At 41.9% G+C, this 14,237-nt stretch overlaps 2 protein-coding genes and 2 non-coding genes across 5 annotated transcripts; 3 read left to right on the top strand and 1 right to left on the bottom strand.

Annotated features, from left to right (window-relative positions):
- Window positions 1-729: 729 nt before the first annotated feature.
- On the top strand, window positions 730-14,024 carry LOC147852757 (uncharacterized). Of its 2 annotated transcripts, none has more exons than XM_087333372.1 (6): window positions 730-875; window positions 3,666-4,169; window positions 4,258-4,397; window positions 4,479-4,564; window positions 4,705-4,784; window positions 12,437-14,024. In XM_087333372.1, exons 2-6 carry the CDS (start codon window positions 3,682-3,684, stop codon window positions 14,016-14,018), a joined length of 2,376 nt encoding a protein of 791 aa, XP_087189498.1. In that variant the 5' UTR covers window positions 730-875; window positions 3,666-3,681; the 3' UTR covers window positions 14,019-14,024. The 2 variants fall into 2 exon arrangements, with proteins under 2 accessions (XP_087189498.1, XP_087189497.1); XM_087333371.1 differs by having other exon boundaries at window positions 4,479-4,570.
- On the top strand, window positions 6,968-7,175 carry LOC147852760 (U2 spliceosomal RNA). The gene has a single exon (XR_015531359.1). It is a non-coding gene; the product is annotated as a U2 spliceosomal RNA (small nuclear RNA).
- Window positions 8,058-8,222, bottom strand: LOC147852759 (U1 spliceosomal RNA). Its single transcript, XR_015531406.1, has one exon. It is a non-coding gene; the product is annotated as a U1 spliceosomal RNA (small nuclear RNA).
- Window positions 10,000-12,431, top strand: LOC147852758 (uncharacterized; the record flags this gene model as incomplete). The annotated part of the gene is made up of 1 exon (XM_087333258.1): window positions 10,000-12,431. A coding segment is annotated over exon 1 (2,298 nt), but the record flags the coding sequence as incomplete, so codon positions are not given.
- Window positions 14,025-14,237: the final 213 nt, after the last annotated feature.

Below are 14,237 nucleotides of genomic sequence, written 5' to 3'. Positions count from 1 at the left end.
TGTATCCATATACGTATATAAATGTTGAGTAAAACGTGTATCCACATTGACAATGAGTAAAATTGTTGAGACATAGAGAGAGAGAGAGAATGGCATCTAGCAAATTAAGAGGATACAAATGGAGTAATAAAGAGGCAATGAAATTGGGTTTTGAACACAAGAGGTAGTGTTAGTAGTGCACGAAGTTACCATTAGGGTAAGCTAATTACAATTTGCTCAATTGAGTTGTGATGATGAAGTACGACAATGCCTTTGCATTGTACTTTAACAATAACATCCTCTCAAATTCCAAGTGTGTGCAAAGCCAAGCTTGGTGGTTTGCATTGTAGTAACATCAAAGTCATAGAAATCAACACAACCCAAGATTGATCCTCGTCATGGGCTAGGCCCTGTTGAGTCTCATAGATCACAATCGGTCTCCCATGGATGTTAAAATGATGTGTGTGTGTGTGTTACTTGCTGGTTAGCAGAAGGCATTGTGCTTTAACAAGTGACGTCATCTCAATTTCCACACACATCCGAACCCAAGCTTGGTGGTTCACACTGTATTAGTGTGCAAGTCATAGAAATCAAGAGAATCCAAGCTTGATCCTCGCCATGGGCTAGGACCCATCTTATTGATCGCAATTGTGGATGTTAAAATGATATGTGTGTCTATGTGACTCGGTCCGGTTAATGAGAAGACGTCTCGCCGGTCCTTTCAGCCGGAAGAAGATGGATGCAAATTTAGGACATGCCTCATGTGAAGAGGAACTTGAATGATAAATTCTCACCATGTATGTCAGAGACCTATAACCTCGGAAGCTCCTCATTTCGACGTTCCACTTCTGCGTGGACTCGGATTCTGCAACTCTGCTTGTGAGCGTGTGACGAAGGTGAGAGCTCTCTCTGTCCCTGACTCACGGTTAAACCATCTGAACCTTTCTATCATCTTAGTGAAGTTTCAGGAGACCGGCAAACATTCGAATAAATGACGATGCTTTGAATCTGCCCTATGAAATAGTTACTATATATGCAACAATCCACCAAAAATGCTTGAATCAACAATCTTGCGAGCTGAATCTGAGACAAATTTGGATGAAATCTGAAACTTGTTAAAATTGTATCAGAAACATCAAACAATATTTTTTAAAAGTGCAAAGAACTCGCAGTTCCTTGTGCAGATTACTGCGAGTCGTTATCCAACCTCATAATTCTTCTGAATAAATAGAGCAACATTTCTATTCATGCTGTATGAACATTGGTCTAGAAAAAAACCTCTTTGTTTTTGGACTTAGTCTCCTTGTGCAGATTACTGCGAGTCGTTATACAACCTCATAATTCTTCTGAACAAATAGAGCAACATTTCTATTCATTCTGTATGAACAGCGGTCTAGAAAAAAACCCTCTTTGTTTTTGGACTTAGTCTCCTTTTAAAGCTTGGAAAAAAAAGTATGAGTAAACACTACAAATGCTAGGAATTTAGTAGAAAATCTTTATATTTATTTATGGCAACTGTGCCTTTTTAAATATTCCCAATTAGTAAGCTCAGAAATTTGACTGGTATTTTAGTAAATGTGTCTGGTCATCTTTTCCCGAACATGGCTTGTAGCAGACTCTTCCTTTGATGGAAACCGTGAACTTGCCATGCTTTTTGACATCATCTCCACACACTGTTTTCTCTTGACGTAATAATCATTGGTGTTCTGTCTGTAGTTTTGTGATTCTTTCATATTACATGCATCAAAACCTCTGTTGCATACATATATATCATACATCTTGTCATCATGTTATGATTGTAGAATTTCACACAAAGAAAATGCAAGAAAAGGGTGTCAAACTTTCTTTTTGTGCTTCTATCATTTTTTACTACCATTGCTTGATATATTGATTAGTTGCTATTAAAATAATTTTGTTGTATGCACCATTATTATACAAGTCGCAATTTTCCTTGAATACAAATGTTTGTCTCCTGTAAACTGTTTTAGTCTGTTTGTGGTCCACAATCAGCATGTTACTCTTGTATTTCTAGCATTGCTATCAAAAGAAGGATCCTAGCTATCCTCCCTTAGCAACTGTATATTCCTTCACTACTCTCCAAAGTAGTATGTAGACAGTTGACAAGCAAACCAACATTGCTGGAGAAGAAAATTTTGTGGCTTATATAACATGGTTTAGACTATTTTGAAGGCATGGGGTTCTTGGCCTTACATCATTGGAAGGAGACCATCATACAAAATCTTGGAGGGAGCCTGCAGTTATTTTGGATATGAAGCTGAATATGAGTTTTGAGCAAGAGGTCAACACACTCATACTATGCAAATGAATTCCTTTACTCTGAAGGCAGCAACTCTATTTGGATCTAAGGATATATCAAAAGAGTTGTGGGATGCTTTACATGCCTATTTTAAACTGTTTTATGAACAAAGACAAATTCACTTGTCTATGCAGTTTGAGGATTTAAAGATCATGAAAGATCTATTACTGAAAATATTTTTGAGTTGGTGACCTCAAGTGATAAGATGGTAGCCATTGGCTATGTCTTCTCAGAGAGGGAATTGTCCTTGTGTTGCTTGCTAAACTCCTTGCCTCTTAGGATTCCTCTATATATACAATTAACAGAAAGGATGCCTTTTCCCCTTTTGAATCTCAAACAACTCAAATTCTTGACAAGGAATGATCTAAAAAGTTGAGACTGGGATTTCTGTCCAGAATCAAAGACAAGAAGAACCTGGAGTGAAACATCGAAGTTGGATCCTAGCATTAACTATTTCCATGGAAAGAACCTGCTTGGATGGTGTGATTCTGATTGGCCTGGTGGTTGTGATGCTTGCTGGTCTACCACGAGCCTTTAGGTTCTGATTGATCTCCTTTAGCAGCAAAAAATAATAGGCAAAAAGTAAGCCACACATAGGTGGCTCTGTCACCCTTGTTATCAACAAATCAAAGCTCAGATTGTTAAGTGCTTGGCAAATGGACCGGTAGCTTAAGTAGTTTTAGTAATATTTATTTGGTTTCTTCTCAAAGATGAGGCAACAATTTAAGATGTAGTCTCTTATTTAGTAACATTTATTTGGTTTCTTCTCAAAGATGAGTCAACAATTTACGATGTAATCTCTTATCTGGTCTCATAGACCATTTCGGATTGGAATGTTGATATAGTTTTATTGTTGACATTGCAAGTTTGGCATTTCTTCTTTACAGCCACTATTCTTTATCATCTCAATTTGTGCTCAAACCGGTTTGAGTATTGATTTTTGGTCTGATGTCATTGACATAATCAAATTGGGAATATTTCCTTCTCTTTATATACCCTGAACAATTGAAAAAGCTTTTATCACTCCAATGATTCATGAAAACTCATTTATTCTGTTTTCTGTCATATTAGTAACATTGCACATGATGTTTAATACACATCTTAAAACAAGTGCTACAGTACTGCTGATTGTGCTGTTAGAATTCTTAATATGTCATATAATTCCTAATGGTAACGTAATGTATGAGCACATGTAACACCTGATGTGCAATATTATAAATCTCCAGCCTTATAAGGGCAACTGGCTAGCTAAATGTTAGCAATTGTATACCTGATAGAAATATGTAATGATAAGATAAATCACGCTGATTCTTTTTCATATGCATTTCAATAAGGCCTTATCATTAACAACTGATTATAATTCACACAGACACACCCTAGTTCAGATGTCTGGAAGATCACATCATCCTCTTGGAGCTCGTAGCCATCTGTTTGGTGCAGGGGATATTTCAATGGGATTGCTGGAGCAAAAAGTATTGACACAACATAATGAGATACAGAGGATTTTATCTGAAAACCAGAGGTTGGCTGCAATGCATATGGCTCTCAGGCAGGAACTTGCACTTACACAACGTGATGTCCAGCGAGGACAGCAAACACTTCCTATTTTACAGATTGAAACAGAACAGCAGATTAGAGCAGTGGCCGATAAGACAGCCAATTTTGAAGCACATGTTCGAGCAGCACAGCCATTGAAATCCGAGCTTGAGAATGCTAAAGCCAATGCACACAAGCTTCTTGCTGTCAAGCAGGACCTTATGAGCCAGCTCAATGAACTGACACGAGAAATTCAGAAGGTCAGATCTGATTCTCAACAAGTTCCTGCCCTCAAAGCTGAGATGGAAGGTCTTCAGGATGAGATAAACCGAGCCAGGTAGACAACTCAAAACTTCAAAGATATCCTCAACATATTTTGTTTTTCTCATCAGAAAGCTAAAAATGATATGTGTTGATGGGGCTAGAGCTGCATTCGAATATGAAAAGAAAGCAAATGCTGACTTACTAGACCAGAGGGGAGTAATGGAGAAGAATCTATTCTCGATGTCTAGAGAGATTGAAAAGCTTCATGCAGAGTTGGCCCATTCAGACTTGAACGCACAGAGTAATATTTTTTGTGAAATATGAAAAAGATTATCAATGACTCTTATGGGTTTTGGTGTGATTGGTTTACTGAATATAACAGGGTCTTATGCTTCTGGATTGTATGGTATGTCTGACTCTGGTCATCCTCGAACTGCATCCTATGGAGATTCCTACGGTGTTTCCCAGGTTGATGTACGCTATAATTTTCCCTTTTCATCCTGGGATTATGATATATTTAACTTTCTTCTCATAAGGCTTTCATACTAGTCACATTTAGAGCTTTCATGTTCTCATAATAATATTTTAAATTTGCTTTGTCACTACAGATGAGAATGTCTGGAGATGGTTCTGGATCTGCTTGGGGTTCATATGATATGCAGCGTGACAGTGGATCTTTGATGCGCAGGTGAGCTGAGTACGTTTGCCTTACCTACCACTTTGCCTCTGGGAGTGGAGTTAACCTGTGCTAGGAAGCTTTTCTAAGCTCTGAAAATGGAGTTGAGTACACAAAAGGCTATTGATGATACCCACATTATGATCTGTGATGGAATATGGGTGAAATTTACAACTCTATTCTAGTTTGTATAAAACCTGAATGGTAGCCGGAAGATAATCGGTAACAATTTCGGAAAATGCTGTGTTTATGATAACACCATCATCAGGTTTTTAATTAATTGACACTTATGGTATGCATGATTATTCAATGGAGATAGTACAATACTAGAGGTCTTGCATCATCATCATATGGGGTTTTTCTAATATGTGTCATGTGTTGGTACTTGAGCTTAATCACACTAGATGTTTTGTTTATCCTTTTCTTCTGGTTTTGTGGGCTATTTCGCATTCATATATCTAAATAAACCAGCTTAGGAGGCATTTATCTTGGCTGAATTATTCAGATAGATGCGCTAAAATCGCTCATTTCTGCTTACCTTGTTCCTTTTCTTCGTTTAAAAGCTTCTGCCATATCATAGAAATTTGAAGAAAGCTCGTTTTTTCTTGAACCATATTAAATTTCTTAGTATATATTTTTTGGCAGGTCTTTCTCTTGAACGTTAGACTGAATTAATGGCTGACTTTGTACCTGAGAAGAACATTTATTGTTTACTACGCACAATAGAGCTTGATGATCCACATAGAAAAAGAAATGGAAAGCTAATTTTATTTTTTGGACAAATGTAGATCATTGCAGTGCCACTCTTTTCTATGGTAGAATAAATTTGTTCCATCAGGTTTAGTTGATGGCGTGCAAACCTAGTAGAGACTTCCATCTTTTTGTTCCTAGATTGAACCAAGATTGTACCTATTGTGAAATTCGACATGTTTGTGTGCACATGAAACATTTTCCAAATTTGGTGATCAGAGGATGTTGCCCTAGCAAGTCACTCCTTTAGTAATTCAAAGGGTTTGGTGCATTCCTCAAGTCTATTTAAACTCTTTAAGGAGTCCATAAAGCAACATTGCACCTTCTCGGCGAACATTTTAATGAAACATTGAGAATGACTTGTATACCCCATACATCCTTGTTGTTCTTTGGGGTGCCGCACCTGATATCAATTTAACTTCAGCCTTGTTAGACAAACACATCTGTGCATAAAAAATGAGTTCAAAGACAATTGATACTCCACTCTTATCCAATAAAGCACTTAGCAAGGTTAAGTGCTCTTCCAAGTGGACTTGTAGTAGAGACCATTTACATAGGATTCTACTCCATGGAGATGAATATGTGATTTGCCTTGAGAAGTGCTCAAGGACTTGTGGGTAGAATTGTCAACGGTTTAGTTTTGGCTTAACCGACTTTAGAAACCGGTTAACCGGTTTGGCAAATTCCAAACTTGAATTCAACTTGTTCCTAAATTGGTTAAGCGAAGCCAATTAAGCCTTACTCCCTTTGGCCCAAATCAGTTTGGTTCAAGTTGAGCCATCCCAAACCGAGCTCAAACCTGTTAAAGAAGTTGGCCTAAACTGAATTGAACCGAACCTTTGAATCGTTAAACCATTCTCAAGACACATGGTCTAAAGTGCAAGAAATGACCTATTCTACGAACCCAATTCAAGCATCAATCGAGGATACACTTATGGTAGTTTGGTCATTTGGGGTTCATGGAAGCTTTGCTGATCTGCATCACATTATTAGCAAGAACACCCCTCCACTCACAGTGATTAGACATTTTTTGCCAAACACATTTAATAATCATAAGTTATTACTCGAGTGGAAGAACAATGTTTTCATGAAAACAACTTCCGATCCATAAACATAAGAGAAATCCAAACAAATTGAATAGATACCCGATCTCATGGAGTGATAAAAGATTGTCGGTAGACCCATGATATATAAAGTCATGTGCGGAGAAGAATGTTGAATGGAGCGTAATAAAGTTTACACGTATGGTTGTGTTGTCATGAATACACGTCATGTGCCTTGTAAGGATCAATAGATACATACATTGATCGCCAAGAGAAGGTGTGGTAGTTAGTGGGAAAGAAGGGCAATTAAAAACGGAGAGAGAGAGAGAGAGAGAGATCCCACATACTGAAGCCTGCTAGTGTCCAGCCTATAAGTATGGAAGTAGAAGGAAAACCCAAATCATACCTTTCTCGGCCTTTTGGCTAAGATCAAGTGTAGTATCTGTTCTTATCAGTTTAATATCTGATACGTGGTCTATAAGGCCACATGATATTAACCTAATTTCTTTCATGGGGGGCAGCACCCGTTCGAGGCAGCTTGCTGTCTCTGGGAGCTGCGTGCGTCGCCTTGGTATTGCACTGACGCCGAGGTCATACAGGCGCGCCCCCCCATCTACAATCATGACCAAAATGTTCTTCCCGTAAGGATAAATGATGAATAAGTAAATAACGCGAGAGTGTCTCCGAATTCCTTATCTTCTGTAGGATAAGTTAATTGAACCTTCCTAGTCGTTTGGGGTACCAGATGATGAATGTGCACGGAATATGTATCTGTGTGGAAGCCAAACATGTGTAAGTAAAATTGCTGAGGCGCGGGATCCGAACAGCAACAGGTTACTGATGGGACATAGACATGGAAAATATGGTGTTTAGCTGGGAAGGGGTCATAATAGATATATACATCTGACCAAGTCCGTCGCATTCACACGGCAAAGACTTGACAACCGCACGCTCTCTACTCTCGGATTGGGCCACTAATGCGCCTGAACCTAAACAAGGAATGGGTAGTGTAGGCCTAGCTGGTAGATAACTGCCCGTTTGCTTACCATTCTCTTTACACCTCCTATTGGTTGGGGTATGTATACCCGTGATTTTCCGCGCCCGTATCATGGTAAGAATTTGGCGGCATCTAGCATGTCCATGAGTGTATAGACATGCGTTGTGATGCTTCCTACCCGACTGATCTATAGATATATCATATATTTATGCCTCCATATCCAATCCATGATTCTGTCTGTCTATTATATATATATATATATTTGCCTCCATCTTTACCCTATCGTTTGTTTATCCCTTTTGTATACATCCATGACGACGCCACCCCATCTATGCTAATTTACATCACATACATGTACTCCCCCCTCTACACCGTCCTGTCTTCTGTTATTTACATCACATACATCTAAAGTATACCCATGTCATTTACACATTAAGTAGTTCATTTACACCCAATTTTCGGGCAGACATTCAGAGTTTGATTCGATTGATTGAGAAAGGGGCCGCGCGAACGCGAGCCCCCGCTGCCACAAATTATGACGTGCACTCTCCCACATTGGGGAGATGCTAGGGCAAACAGCCCCTCCTGTAGTGCAATGGAGGCGCCGGCCCTAAGCCATCGGCCTTGCTGATCACCGATAGACCCCGCCCAGGTAAGTATGTTTAGCTGCCGCTCAAAGCACTCAATTTATAGCTCCCTTCCTCCCCGTCCTCTCTATGTGGGACAAACAAACACACTCCACACTTTTCCATTTCTGCTCTTTTTGTATCTATTCATTCGCCATGACATTGTAAACAAGGAACACATGATGTATGGTTTGTGTGTATATGTATAATTGATTTTATGAATACACACATATGTGTATCATTTAAAGAATCTGTGTAAATGTTTATGTTAATATGTATATATATATGATTGTATATATACGTGTGTATGATTGTATGTATGATAATAAGACACTCTACTTGCATACCTTATGCAATCTTTGCCAAATAAGCTAAAACCCCTCGATCCATTTATGCAATCATAAAATTATTATTATAACCTCAATTTAATGACCAACCTTGAACAAATTGTTTAAATGAATCTAAGAAAACATTATTTACAAAGATCTTTTTTATAAAAAAAGAAAATATTGTTTGCTTGTGTGTATGATTGTGTGCATATAATTAAACCTATACCTATGCCTAACCCTAACCCTAAATCCTACTATCTATGTGTAGGTTGTGGTCCATTGCATTGGGGAGAAGGAGAGCTTAGATGAAGAATGTGTGCTTGATGGCATGATGCTTTCCAACATGGAAACGACACTAAATGTTAACACATATTGGATGATATTTTCAGTCATTGTATTCTAGATTATCAAATATGAAAATGGAGCAACTAGTTATGGAGCTTTATGAAAAGTCACATGCTCAAACTTCAACCAACTAGTTGTGGAGCTCAAGCAAAACTTTTATTAAATTGTCATTTCAAGGCCATTTGATTTCTGCAACCACACTAAACAATTCAATATACCTTAAACGCTAGCTAAAAATACGTTGGATATTATTTTCTGTTTTACTTCGACTAAATTGTGCAAAACTTGAGGTGTGTTGTGGGATATTATTTTCTGTTTTACTTCAACTAATTTATGCAAGAATCTAGGTGAATGGTACTCACCTTAGAAGCTAGATCACCATGTACTATAACATTTCAAGTTAGAGCTTAAGTTGAGAGTTTGGTTGTTACAACTCCATTATAATTATCTTACTACACGTATGATTTTGGAGATGGTTTATAAGAACGAAATGCATAATTGAGCTATGAGTAGTGACTGAACTATGTATTTGAGGTACGTTGTTGCAAGGAAACGAGCCTAAAAAAAAGTTTAACGACATGCATCTCAATGTCCTTATGCAGATTGGACATGGTGAGCAATTATCTCCATGATCTTGTAATGATATGGTCCATCTACTTTGTAATTGCGGTCTTTAATGTCCATAAAATTCCTGTACTTGGTCCATGGTGATTCCTCGGAAACAAACCAATAATGTATGATTGTCGCCGCATCTTGCATACTAGGATAGGAATCAATTCTCTATGCTTTAGAAGTTTAATTTGGCTACACTATGGTGGGTCAGGGTCAGGCTTATCAAAAGGGGACTGGTTGGTGGTGATGGAATTCAGGTGGATGATGGCACGCTCAATTTCCAAATAATGGGGTCAGTAAAGGAAAGAACATCATTAATTCACTAGTAACGATGGTCAAGGTTTTGACACCCTTGTCAATGTTTTGTCGATGACTCTTCATTTTCTTCTTCTTTGACCTATCAACCACAGCAGATTCTTGTCAAATGAGGAGATTATTGGAAGACGCACACCATTTTTATATCTTTGACCTATCAACCACAACAGATTCTTGTCAAATGAGGAGATTATTGGAAGGCTCACACCATTTTTATATCTGCTGCTGGTGGTTTCCTCCTCTGCCACAATTTCCATCTCTTAACTCCCCTCCATCGTGTGGAACACAACACTCATCAACCAGCGCAACACCGTTTCGACAATCCTTCCTATTCCTGTGATGCAATGCTGAACCTCCGGTGCACTCTCCATCTCCTCTCAATCTTTATTATCATCATCAATTCAGCAATGGCTGCGGAGGTTGTGGCGCCCGCTCCCTCTCCGACCACCTCCTCCGAAATGGCAGTAGCACAAGCACAAGCTCTCATGACAATCAAGGATGCCATCACCCACGACCCGTCTTCTTGCCTCTCCTCCTGGACCACCAATTCTACCTCCACCTCTTCTAGTGATAGTGATGTTGTCCACACCTCAGCACCGCCCTCCTACTGCCCCTCCAACGGCACTGTCGGCTGGTACGGCCTGCTCTGTGATGACAGCTTCCACGTCACCTCCCTCAACCTCTCCTCCTGCAACCTCTCTGGTTCCATCTCCCCTTCTCTGGCTCTCCTCCCTTCCCTTTCTCTTCTCGATCTCTCCTACAACAACTTCTCAGGCCCTCTCTCTTCCTCCCTCTTCTTCACCCAACAACCCAACTCCTCCAGCCTCACATACCTCGACCTCAGCTACAACGCCCTGCTCTCTGGTGACATACCCCCTTCCCTTATCCTCAACTCCCCCAACCTCCAAACCCTGCGCCTCAGACACACTGGCCTCAGCGGCCTTGTTCCTCCAGAGCTGTGGACCCATCTCCCGGCTCTTCAGCAACTCTACATCACTGACACCTGGTCCGACTCCTCACCTCCACTTCTCAGCATCTCGCCCACCTCTTTTCCAGCGACTGCTAATTTCTCTTTCTGTGCTACCATTGAGGCGTTTGTACTGTTTGGCCTTGATGCATCCGGGGCATCCTTTCCCTCTTCCTTGGGAGATTGCCAACAGTTGCAGATCTTGTCCTTGACTGTCGCGGGTCTACAAGGTTCCATCCCCCCATCCATTTGGCAGCTTCCTCACCTCCAAACGCTGGTAATCCAAGATCTTAATGTGATAGAGACCGTGGATAATAATCCCTACGATCCACGCCCCTACAAGCTCCACGGGTCACTGCCATCCACTTTTGGTTTCTGTAGCGCTGCTGGATCTACCATCGAAGACATGTACATAGATGGCATAAATCTCACTGGCCACATTCCTACTTCTATTGGCACCTGTGCCTCTCTGCAGAATCTGGATCTCTCTATCACAAACCTCGAGGGTTCCATCCCTTCTAGCCTCGGCAACCTCACCCAGCTACAGGCCTTGATTTTGTCTACCACGGGTCTACAAGGCTCCATCCCCCCATCCATTTGGCAGCTTCCTCACCTCCAAACACTTGTTATCCAAGATGTTAATGTGGTAGAGACCGTGGATAATAATCCCTATGATCCACGCCCCTACAAGCTCCACGGGTCACTGCCATCCACTTTTGGTTTCTGTAGCGCTGCTGGATCTACCATCGAAGACATGTACATAGATGGCATAAATCTCACTGGCCACATTCCTGCTTCTATTGGCACCTGTGCCTCTCTGCAGAATCTGGATCTCTCTATCACAAACCTCGAGGGTTCCATCCCTTCTAGCCTCGGCAACCTCACCCAGCTACAGGCCTTGATTTTGTCTACCACGGGTCTACAAGGCTCCATCCCCCCATCCATTTGGCAGCTTCCTCACCTTCAAACACTTGTTATCGAAGATCTTAATGTGGTAGAGACCGTGGATAGTGATCCCTACGATCCACGCCCCTACAAGCTCCACGGGTCACTGCCATCCAGTTTTGGCTTCTGTAGTGCTGCTGGATCTACCATCGAAGACATGTACATAGATGGCATAAATCTCACTGGCCACATTCCTGCTTCTGTAGGCACCTGTACCTCTCTGCAGCATCTGGATCTCTCTCACACAAGCCTGGAAGGCCCCATCCCTGATAGCCTCGGGAACCTCACCCAGCTACTGACCTTGGCCCTCCAGAGCAACAACCTGACAGGCAAGATACCGGCCACACTCTCTAGCTGCTCACAACTCACCCAACTCCGGTTAGGGTTCAACCCTCTAAGGGGTTCCATCCCCAGTGAGCTGGGAATGCTCATAAACCTCCAGGTACTCTCTCTCTTTACGGCCAATCTTGAGGGTCCAGTTCCCGTTGAGCTTTGCAACTGTACCCAAATGGTGTGGTTCGATGTGGGATGGATGCAGGAATCTGGTTTCTTCAACTACCTTCCACCAGGATACCCCGTATCCCAGGGTCTTACAGGGAGCATACCTGAGTGTTTCGGTAGAATGGCAAACCTGCAAACGCTGGCATGGCAGCTCAGCCATATTGAGGGGGGCTTCCCTAGGAAGGTATTGCAAAATTTAACGCAGCTTCAATACTTGGATCTGTCTTATTGCAGCATGGTCGATACCTTCCCCTCTGAGTTGAACTGGAATTTTCCACAGCTGACATATCTGAACCTCTCGTATAACCGCTTAACAGGATCTATCCCACCACAGCTTGGCCAGCTTCCCAACGTGGAACTACTCAGCGTCGGTTCTAATAATCTGACTGGAACAATCCCAGAACAACTACTCCAAGGCCTGGCACAACACAACACCGTCACTACTCTAAATCTCGGAGGCAATGCTCTAGAAGGATCCATATCTTCCTCCATTTGTGGCATCACAAGCCTGCAGACGCTAGTTTTGGTTTCCAACAACTTGCAGGGCACTATACCAGCGTGCTTGGGGAGCTTGGAAGGTCTCACGAACCTAGATCTTGGACACAACAACCTCACCGGAAGCATTCCTTCATCTGTCAGCCGCCTAATAAACACGGAGTCCTTAACATTAAACAACAACAAGCTTTCTGGAAACATTCCTCCTGAAATCGGCGCATTGACAAAGCTGCGGAGATTAGACCTCTCCAAAAATAACCTGCAAGGGATCCTCCCTGTTGACCATTTACGTAACCTTACGGCTCTTCAGGTCTTACGTCTGTTTCAAAACAATTTGACTGGGAAGATAGAGAGCTTGGATCTGTCCAAGATGCCCAGCCTCGAGAGTTTTAGTGTCTATGAAAATGCTTTGGAAGGGGGGTTACCTGCTGGCCTAACAGAGAGTAAGGCACTGATCATCTTTGATGTGCAGAGGAACAAATATCTCACCGGATCCTTAGGCAATACTACTACGCCTGACATCACTGGTTTATCCAACCTCAGGGTACTGTCAGTGAGCTACAACCGGCTTAGCGGAGACATCCCGGGTTGGGTTTGGAAGCTTCCCAGTCTGCAGGCACTGGACCTCTCCAACAATCGCTTCGGCGGTCACTTCCCTGCGACTCTCACGTACCTCTTCTACTTCAAGCTCAATCAAACCGCAGACAGTAACCAGAAGACCCTCTACGAAGAGGTGCCTGTCACGCTGAAGAACACTGTCTACATTCTTGAGTATGTGCTGAGTGCACGGATCTACTTTGATGTGTCCATGAACGATCTGGAAGGCGAAATTCCGGAGAGCTTCGGGGAGCTGCAGGGTTTGACAGGGGCCAACCTGTCCCACAACCGAATCAGCGGCACTATACCTACGGCTACATTCGGCAAGCTGATGCATTTGGAGGAGTTGGACCTGTCGTACAACCAGCTCAGCGGTGGCATCCCGCAAGATCTCACGTCTCTGGGCAGCCTCTCTAGCCTCAACCTCGCCCATAACCAACTGGAAGGAGCCATTCCCACGCAGAACAACTTCGACACCAGGTTCACTAATGTGAGCTACGAGAACAACCGGGGGCTGTGTGGCTACCCTCTTCTCCCTTGCAACACAACAAGCAACAACAATGTGACTACTAGTGATGTGGGCAGCGGAGCCAGGCAAACGCAGCAATTGATCGTGATTTGGTTCAATGAGTTTGTATCCGCGTGGGCATTTATAGTGGGCTATCCCGCTGGGCTTGCACTTGGCATACTCATCTGCCGTCTCCTCTCCTCAAAATTGAAGTGAATACTCGCACGACTAAAATAATCCCCGACATAGAGTTTCTACTACATGATATGTATACTGTATACATATGTATGTATTCATTTTTACTCCCACGTCTTCCAATTGAGAAGACCGACGATATAGGGTAGATAGATTACGGACCAACTACATCTGGATACATATTACCTCCCATATTTGATAGTTTAAAAACTTTATTTAATGAAAATGACGACATTAAAC

Source organism: Azolla caroliniana, unplaced genomic scaffold (genome assembly GCF_043228905.1).
Source record: "Azolla caroliniana isolate FFs.n. ecotype wild unplaced genomic scaffold, voAzoCaro1.0.p SCAF_17, whole genome shotgun sequence".
NCBI lineage: Eukaryota > Viridiplantae > Streptophyta > Polypodiopsida > Salviniales > Salviniaceae > Azolla > Azolla caroliniana.
The sequence above is the reverse complement of the archived record's forward strand: the minus strand, read 5'-3'. Positions and strand labels throughout refer to the sequence as shown.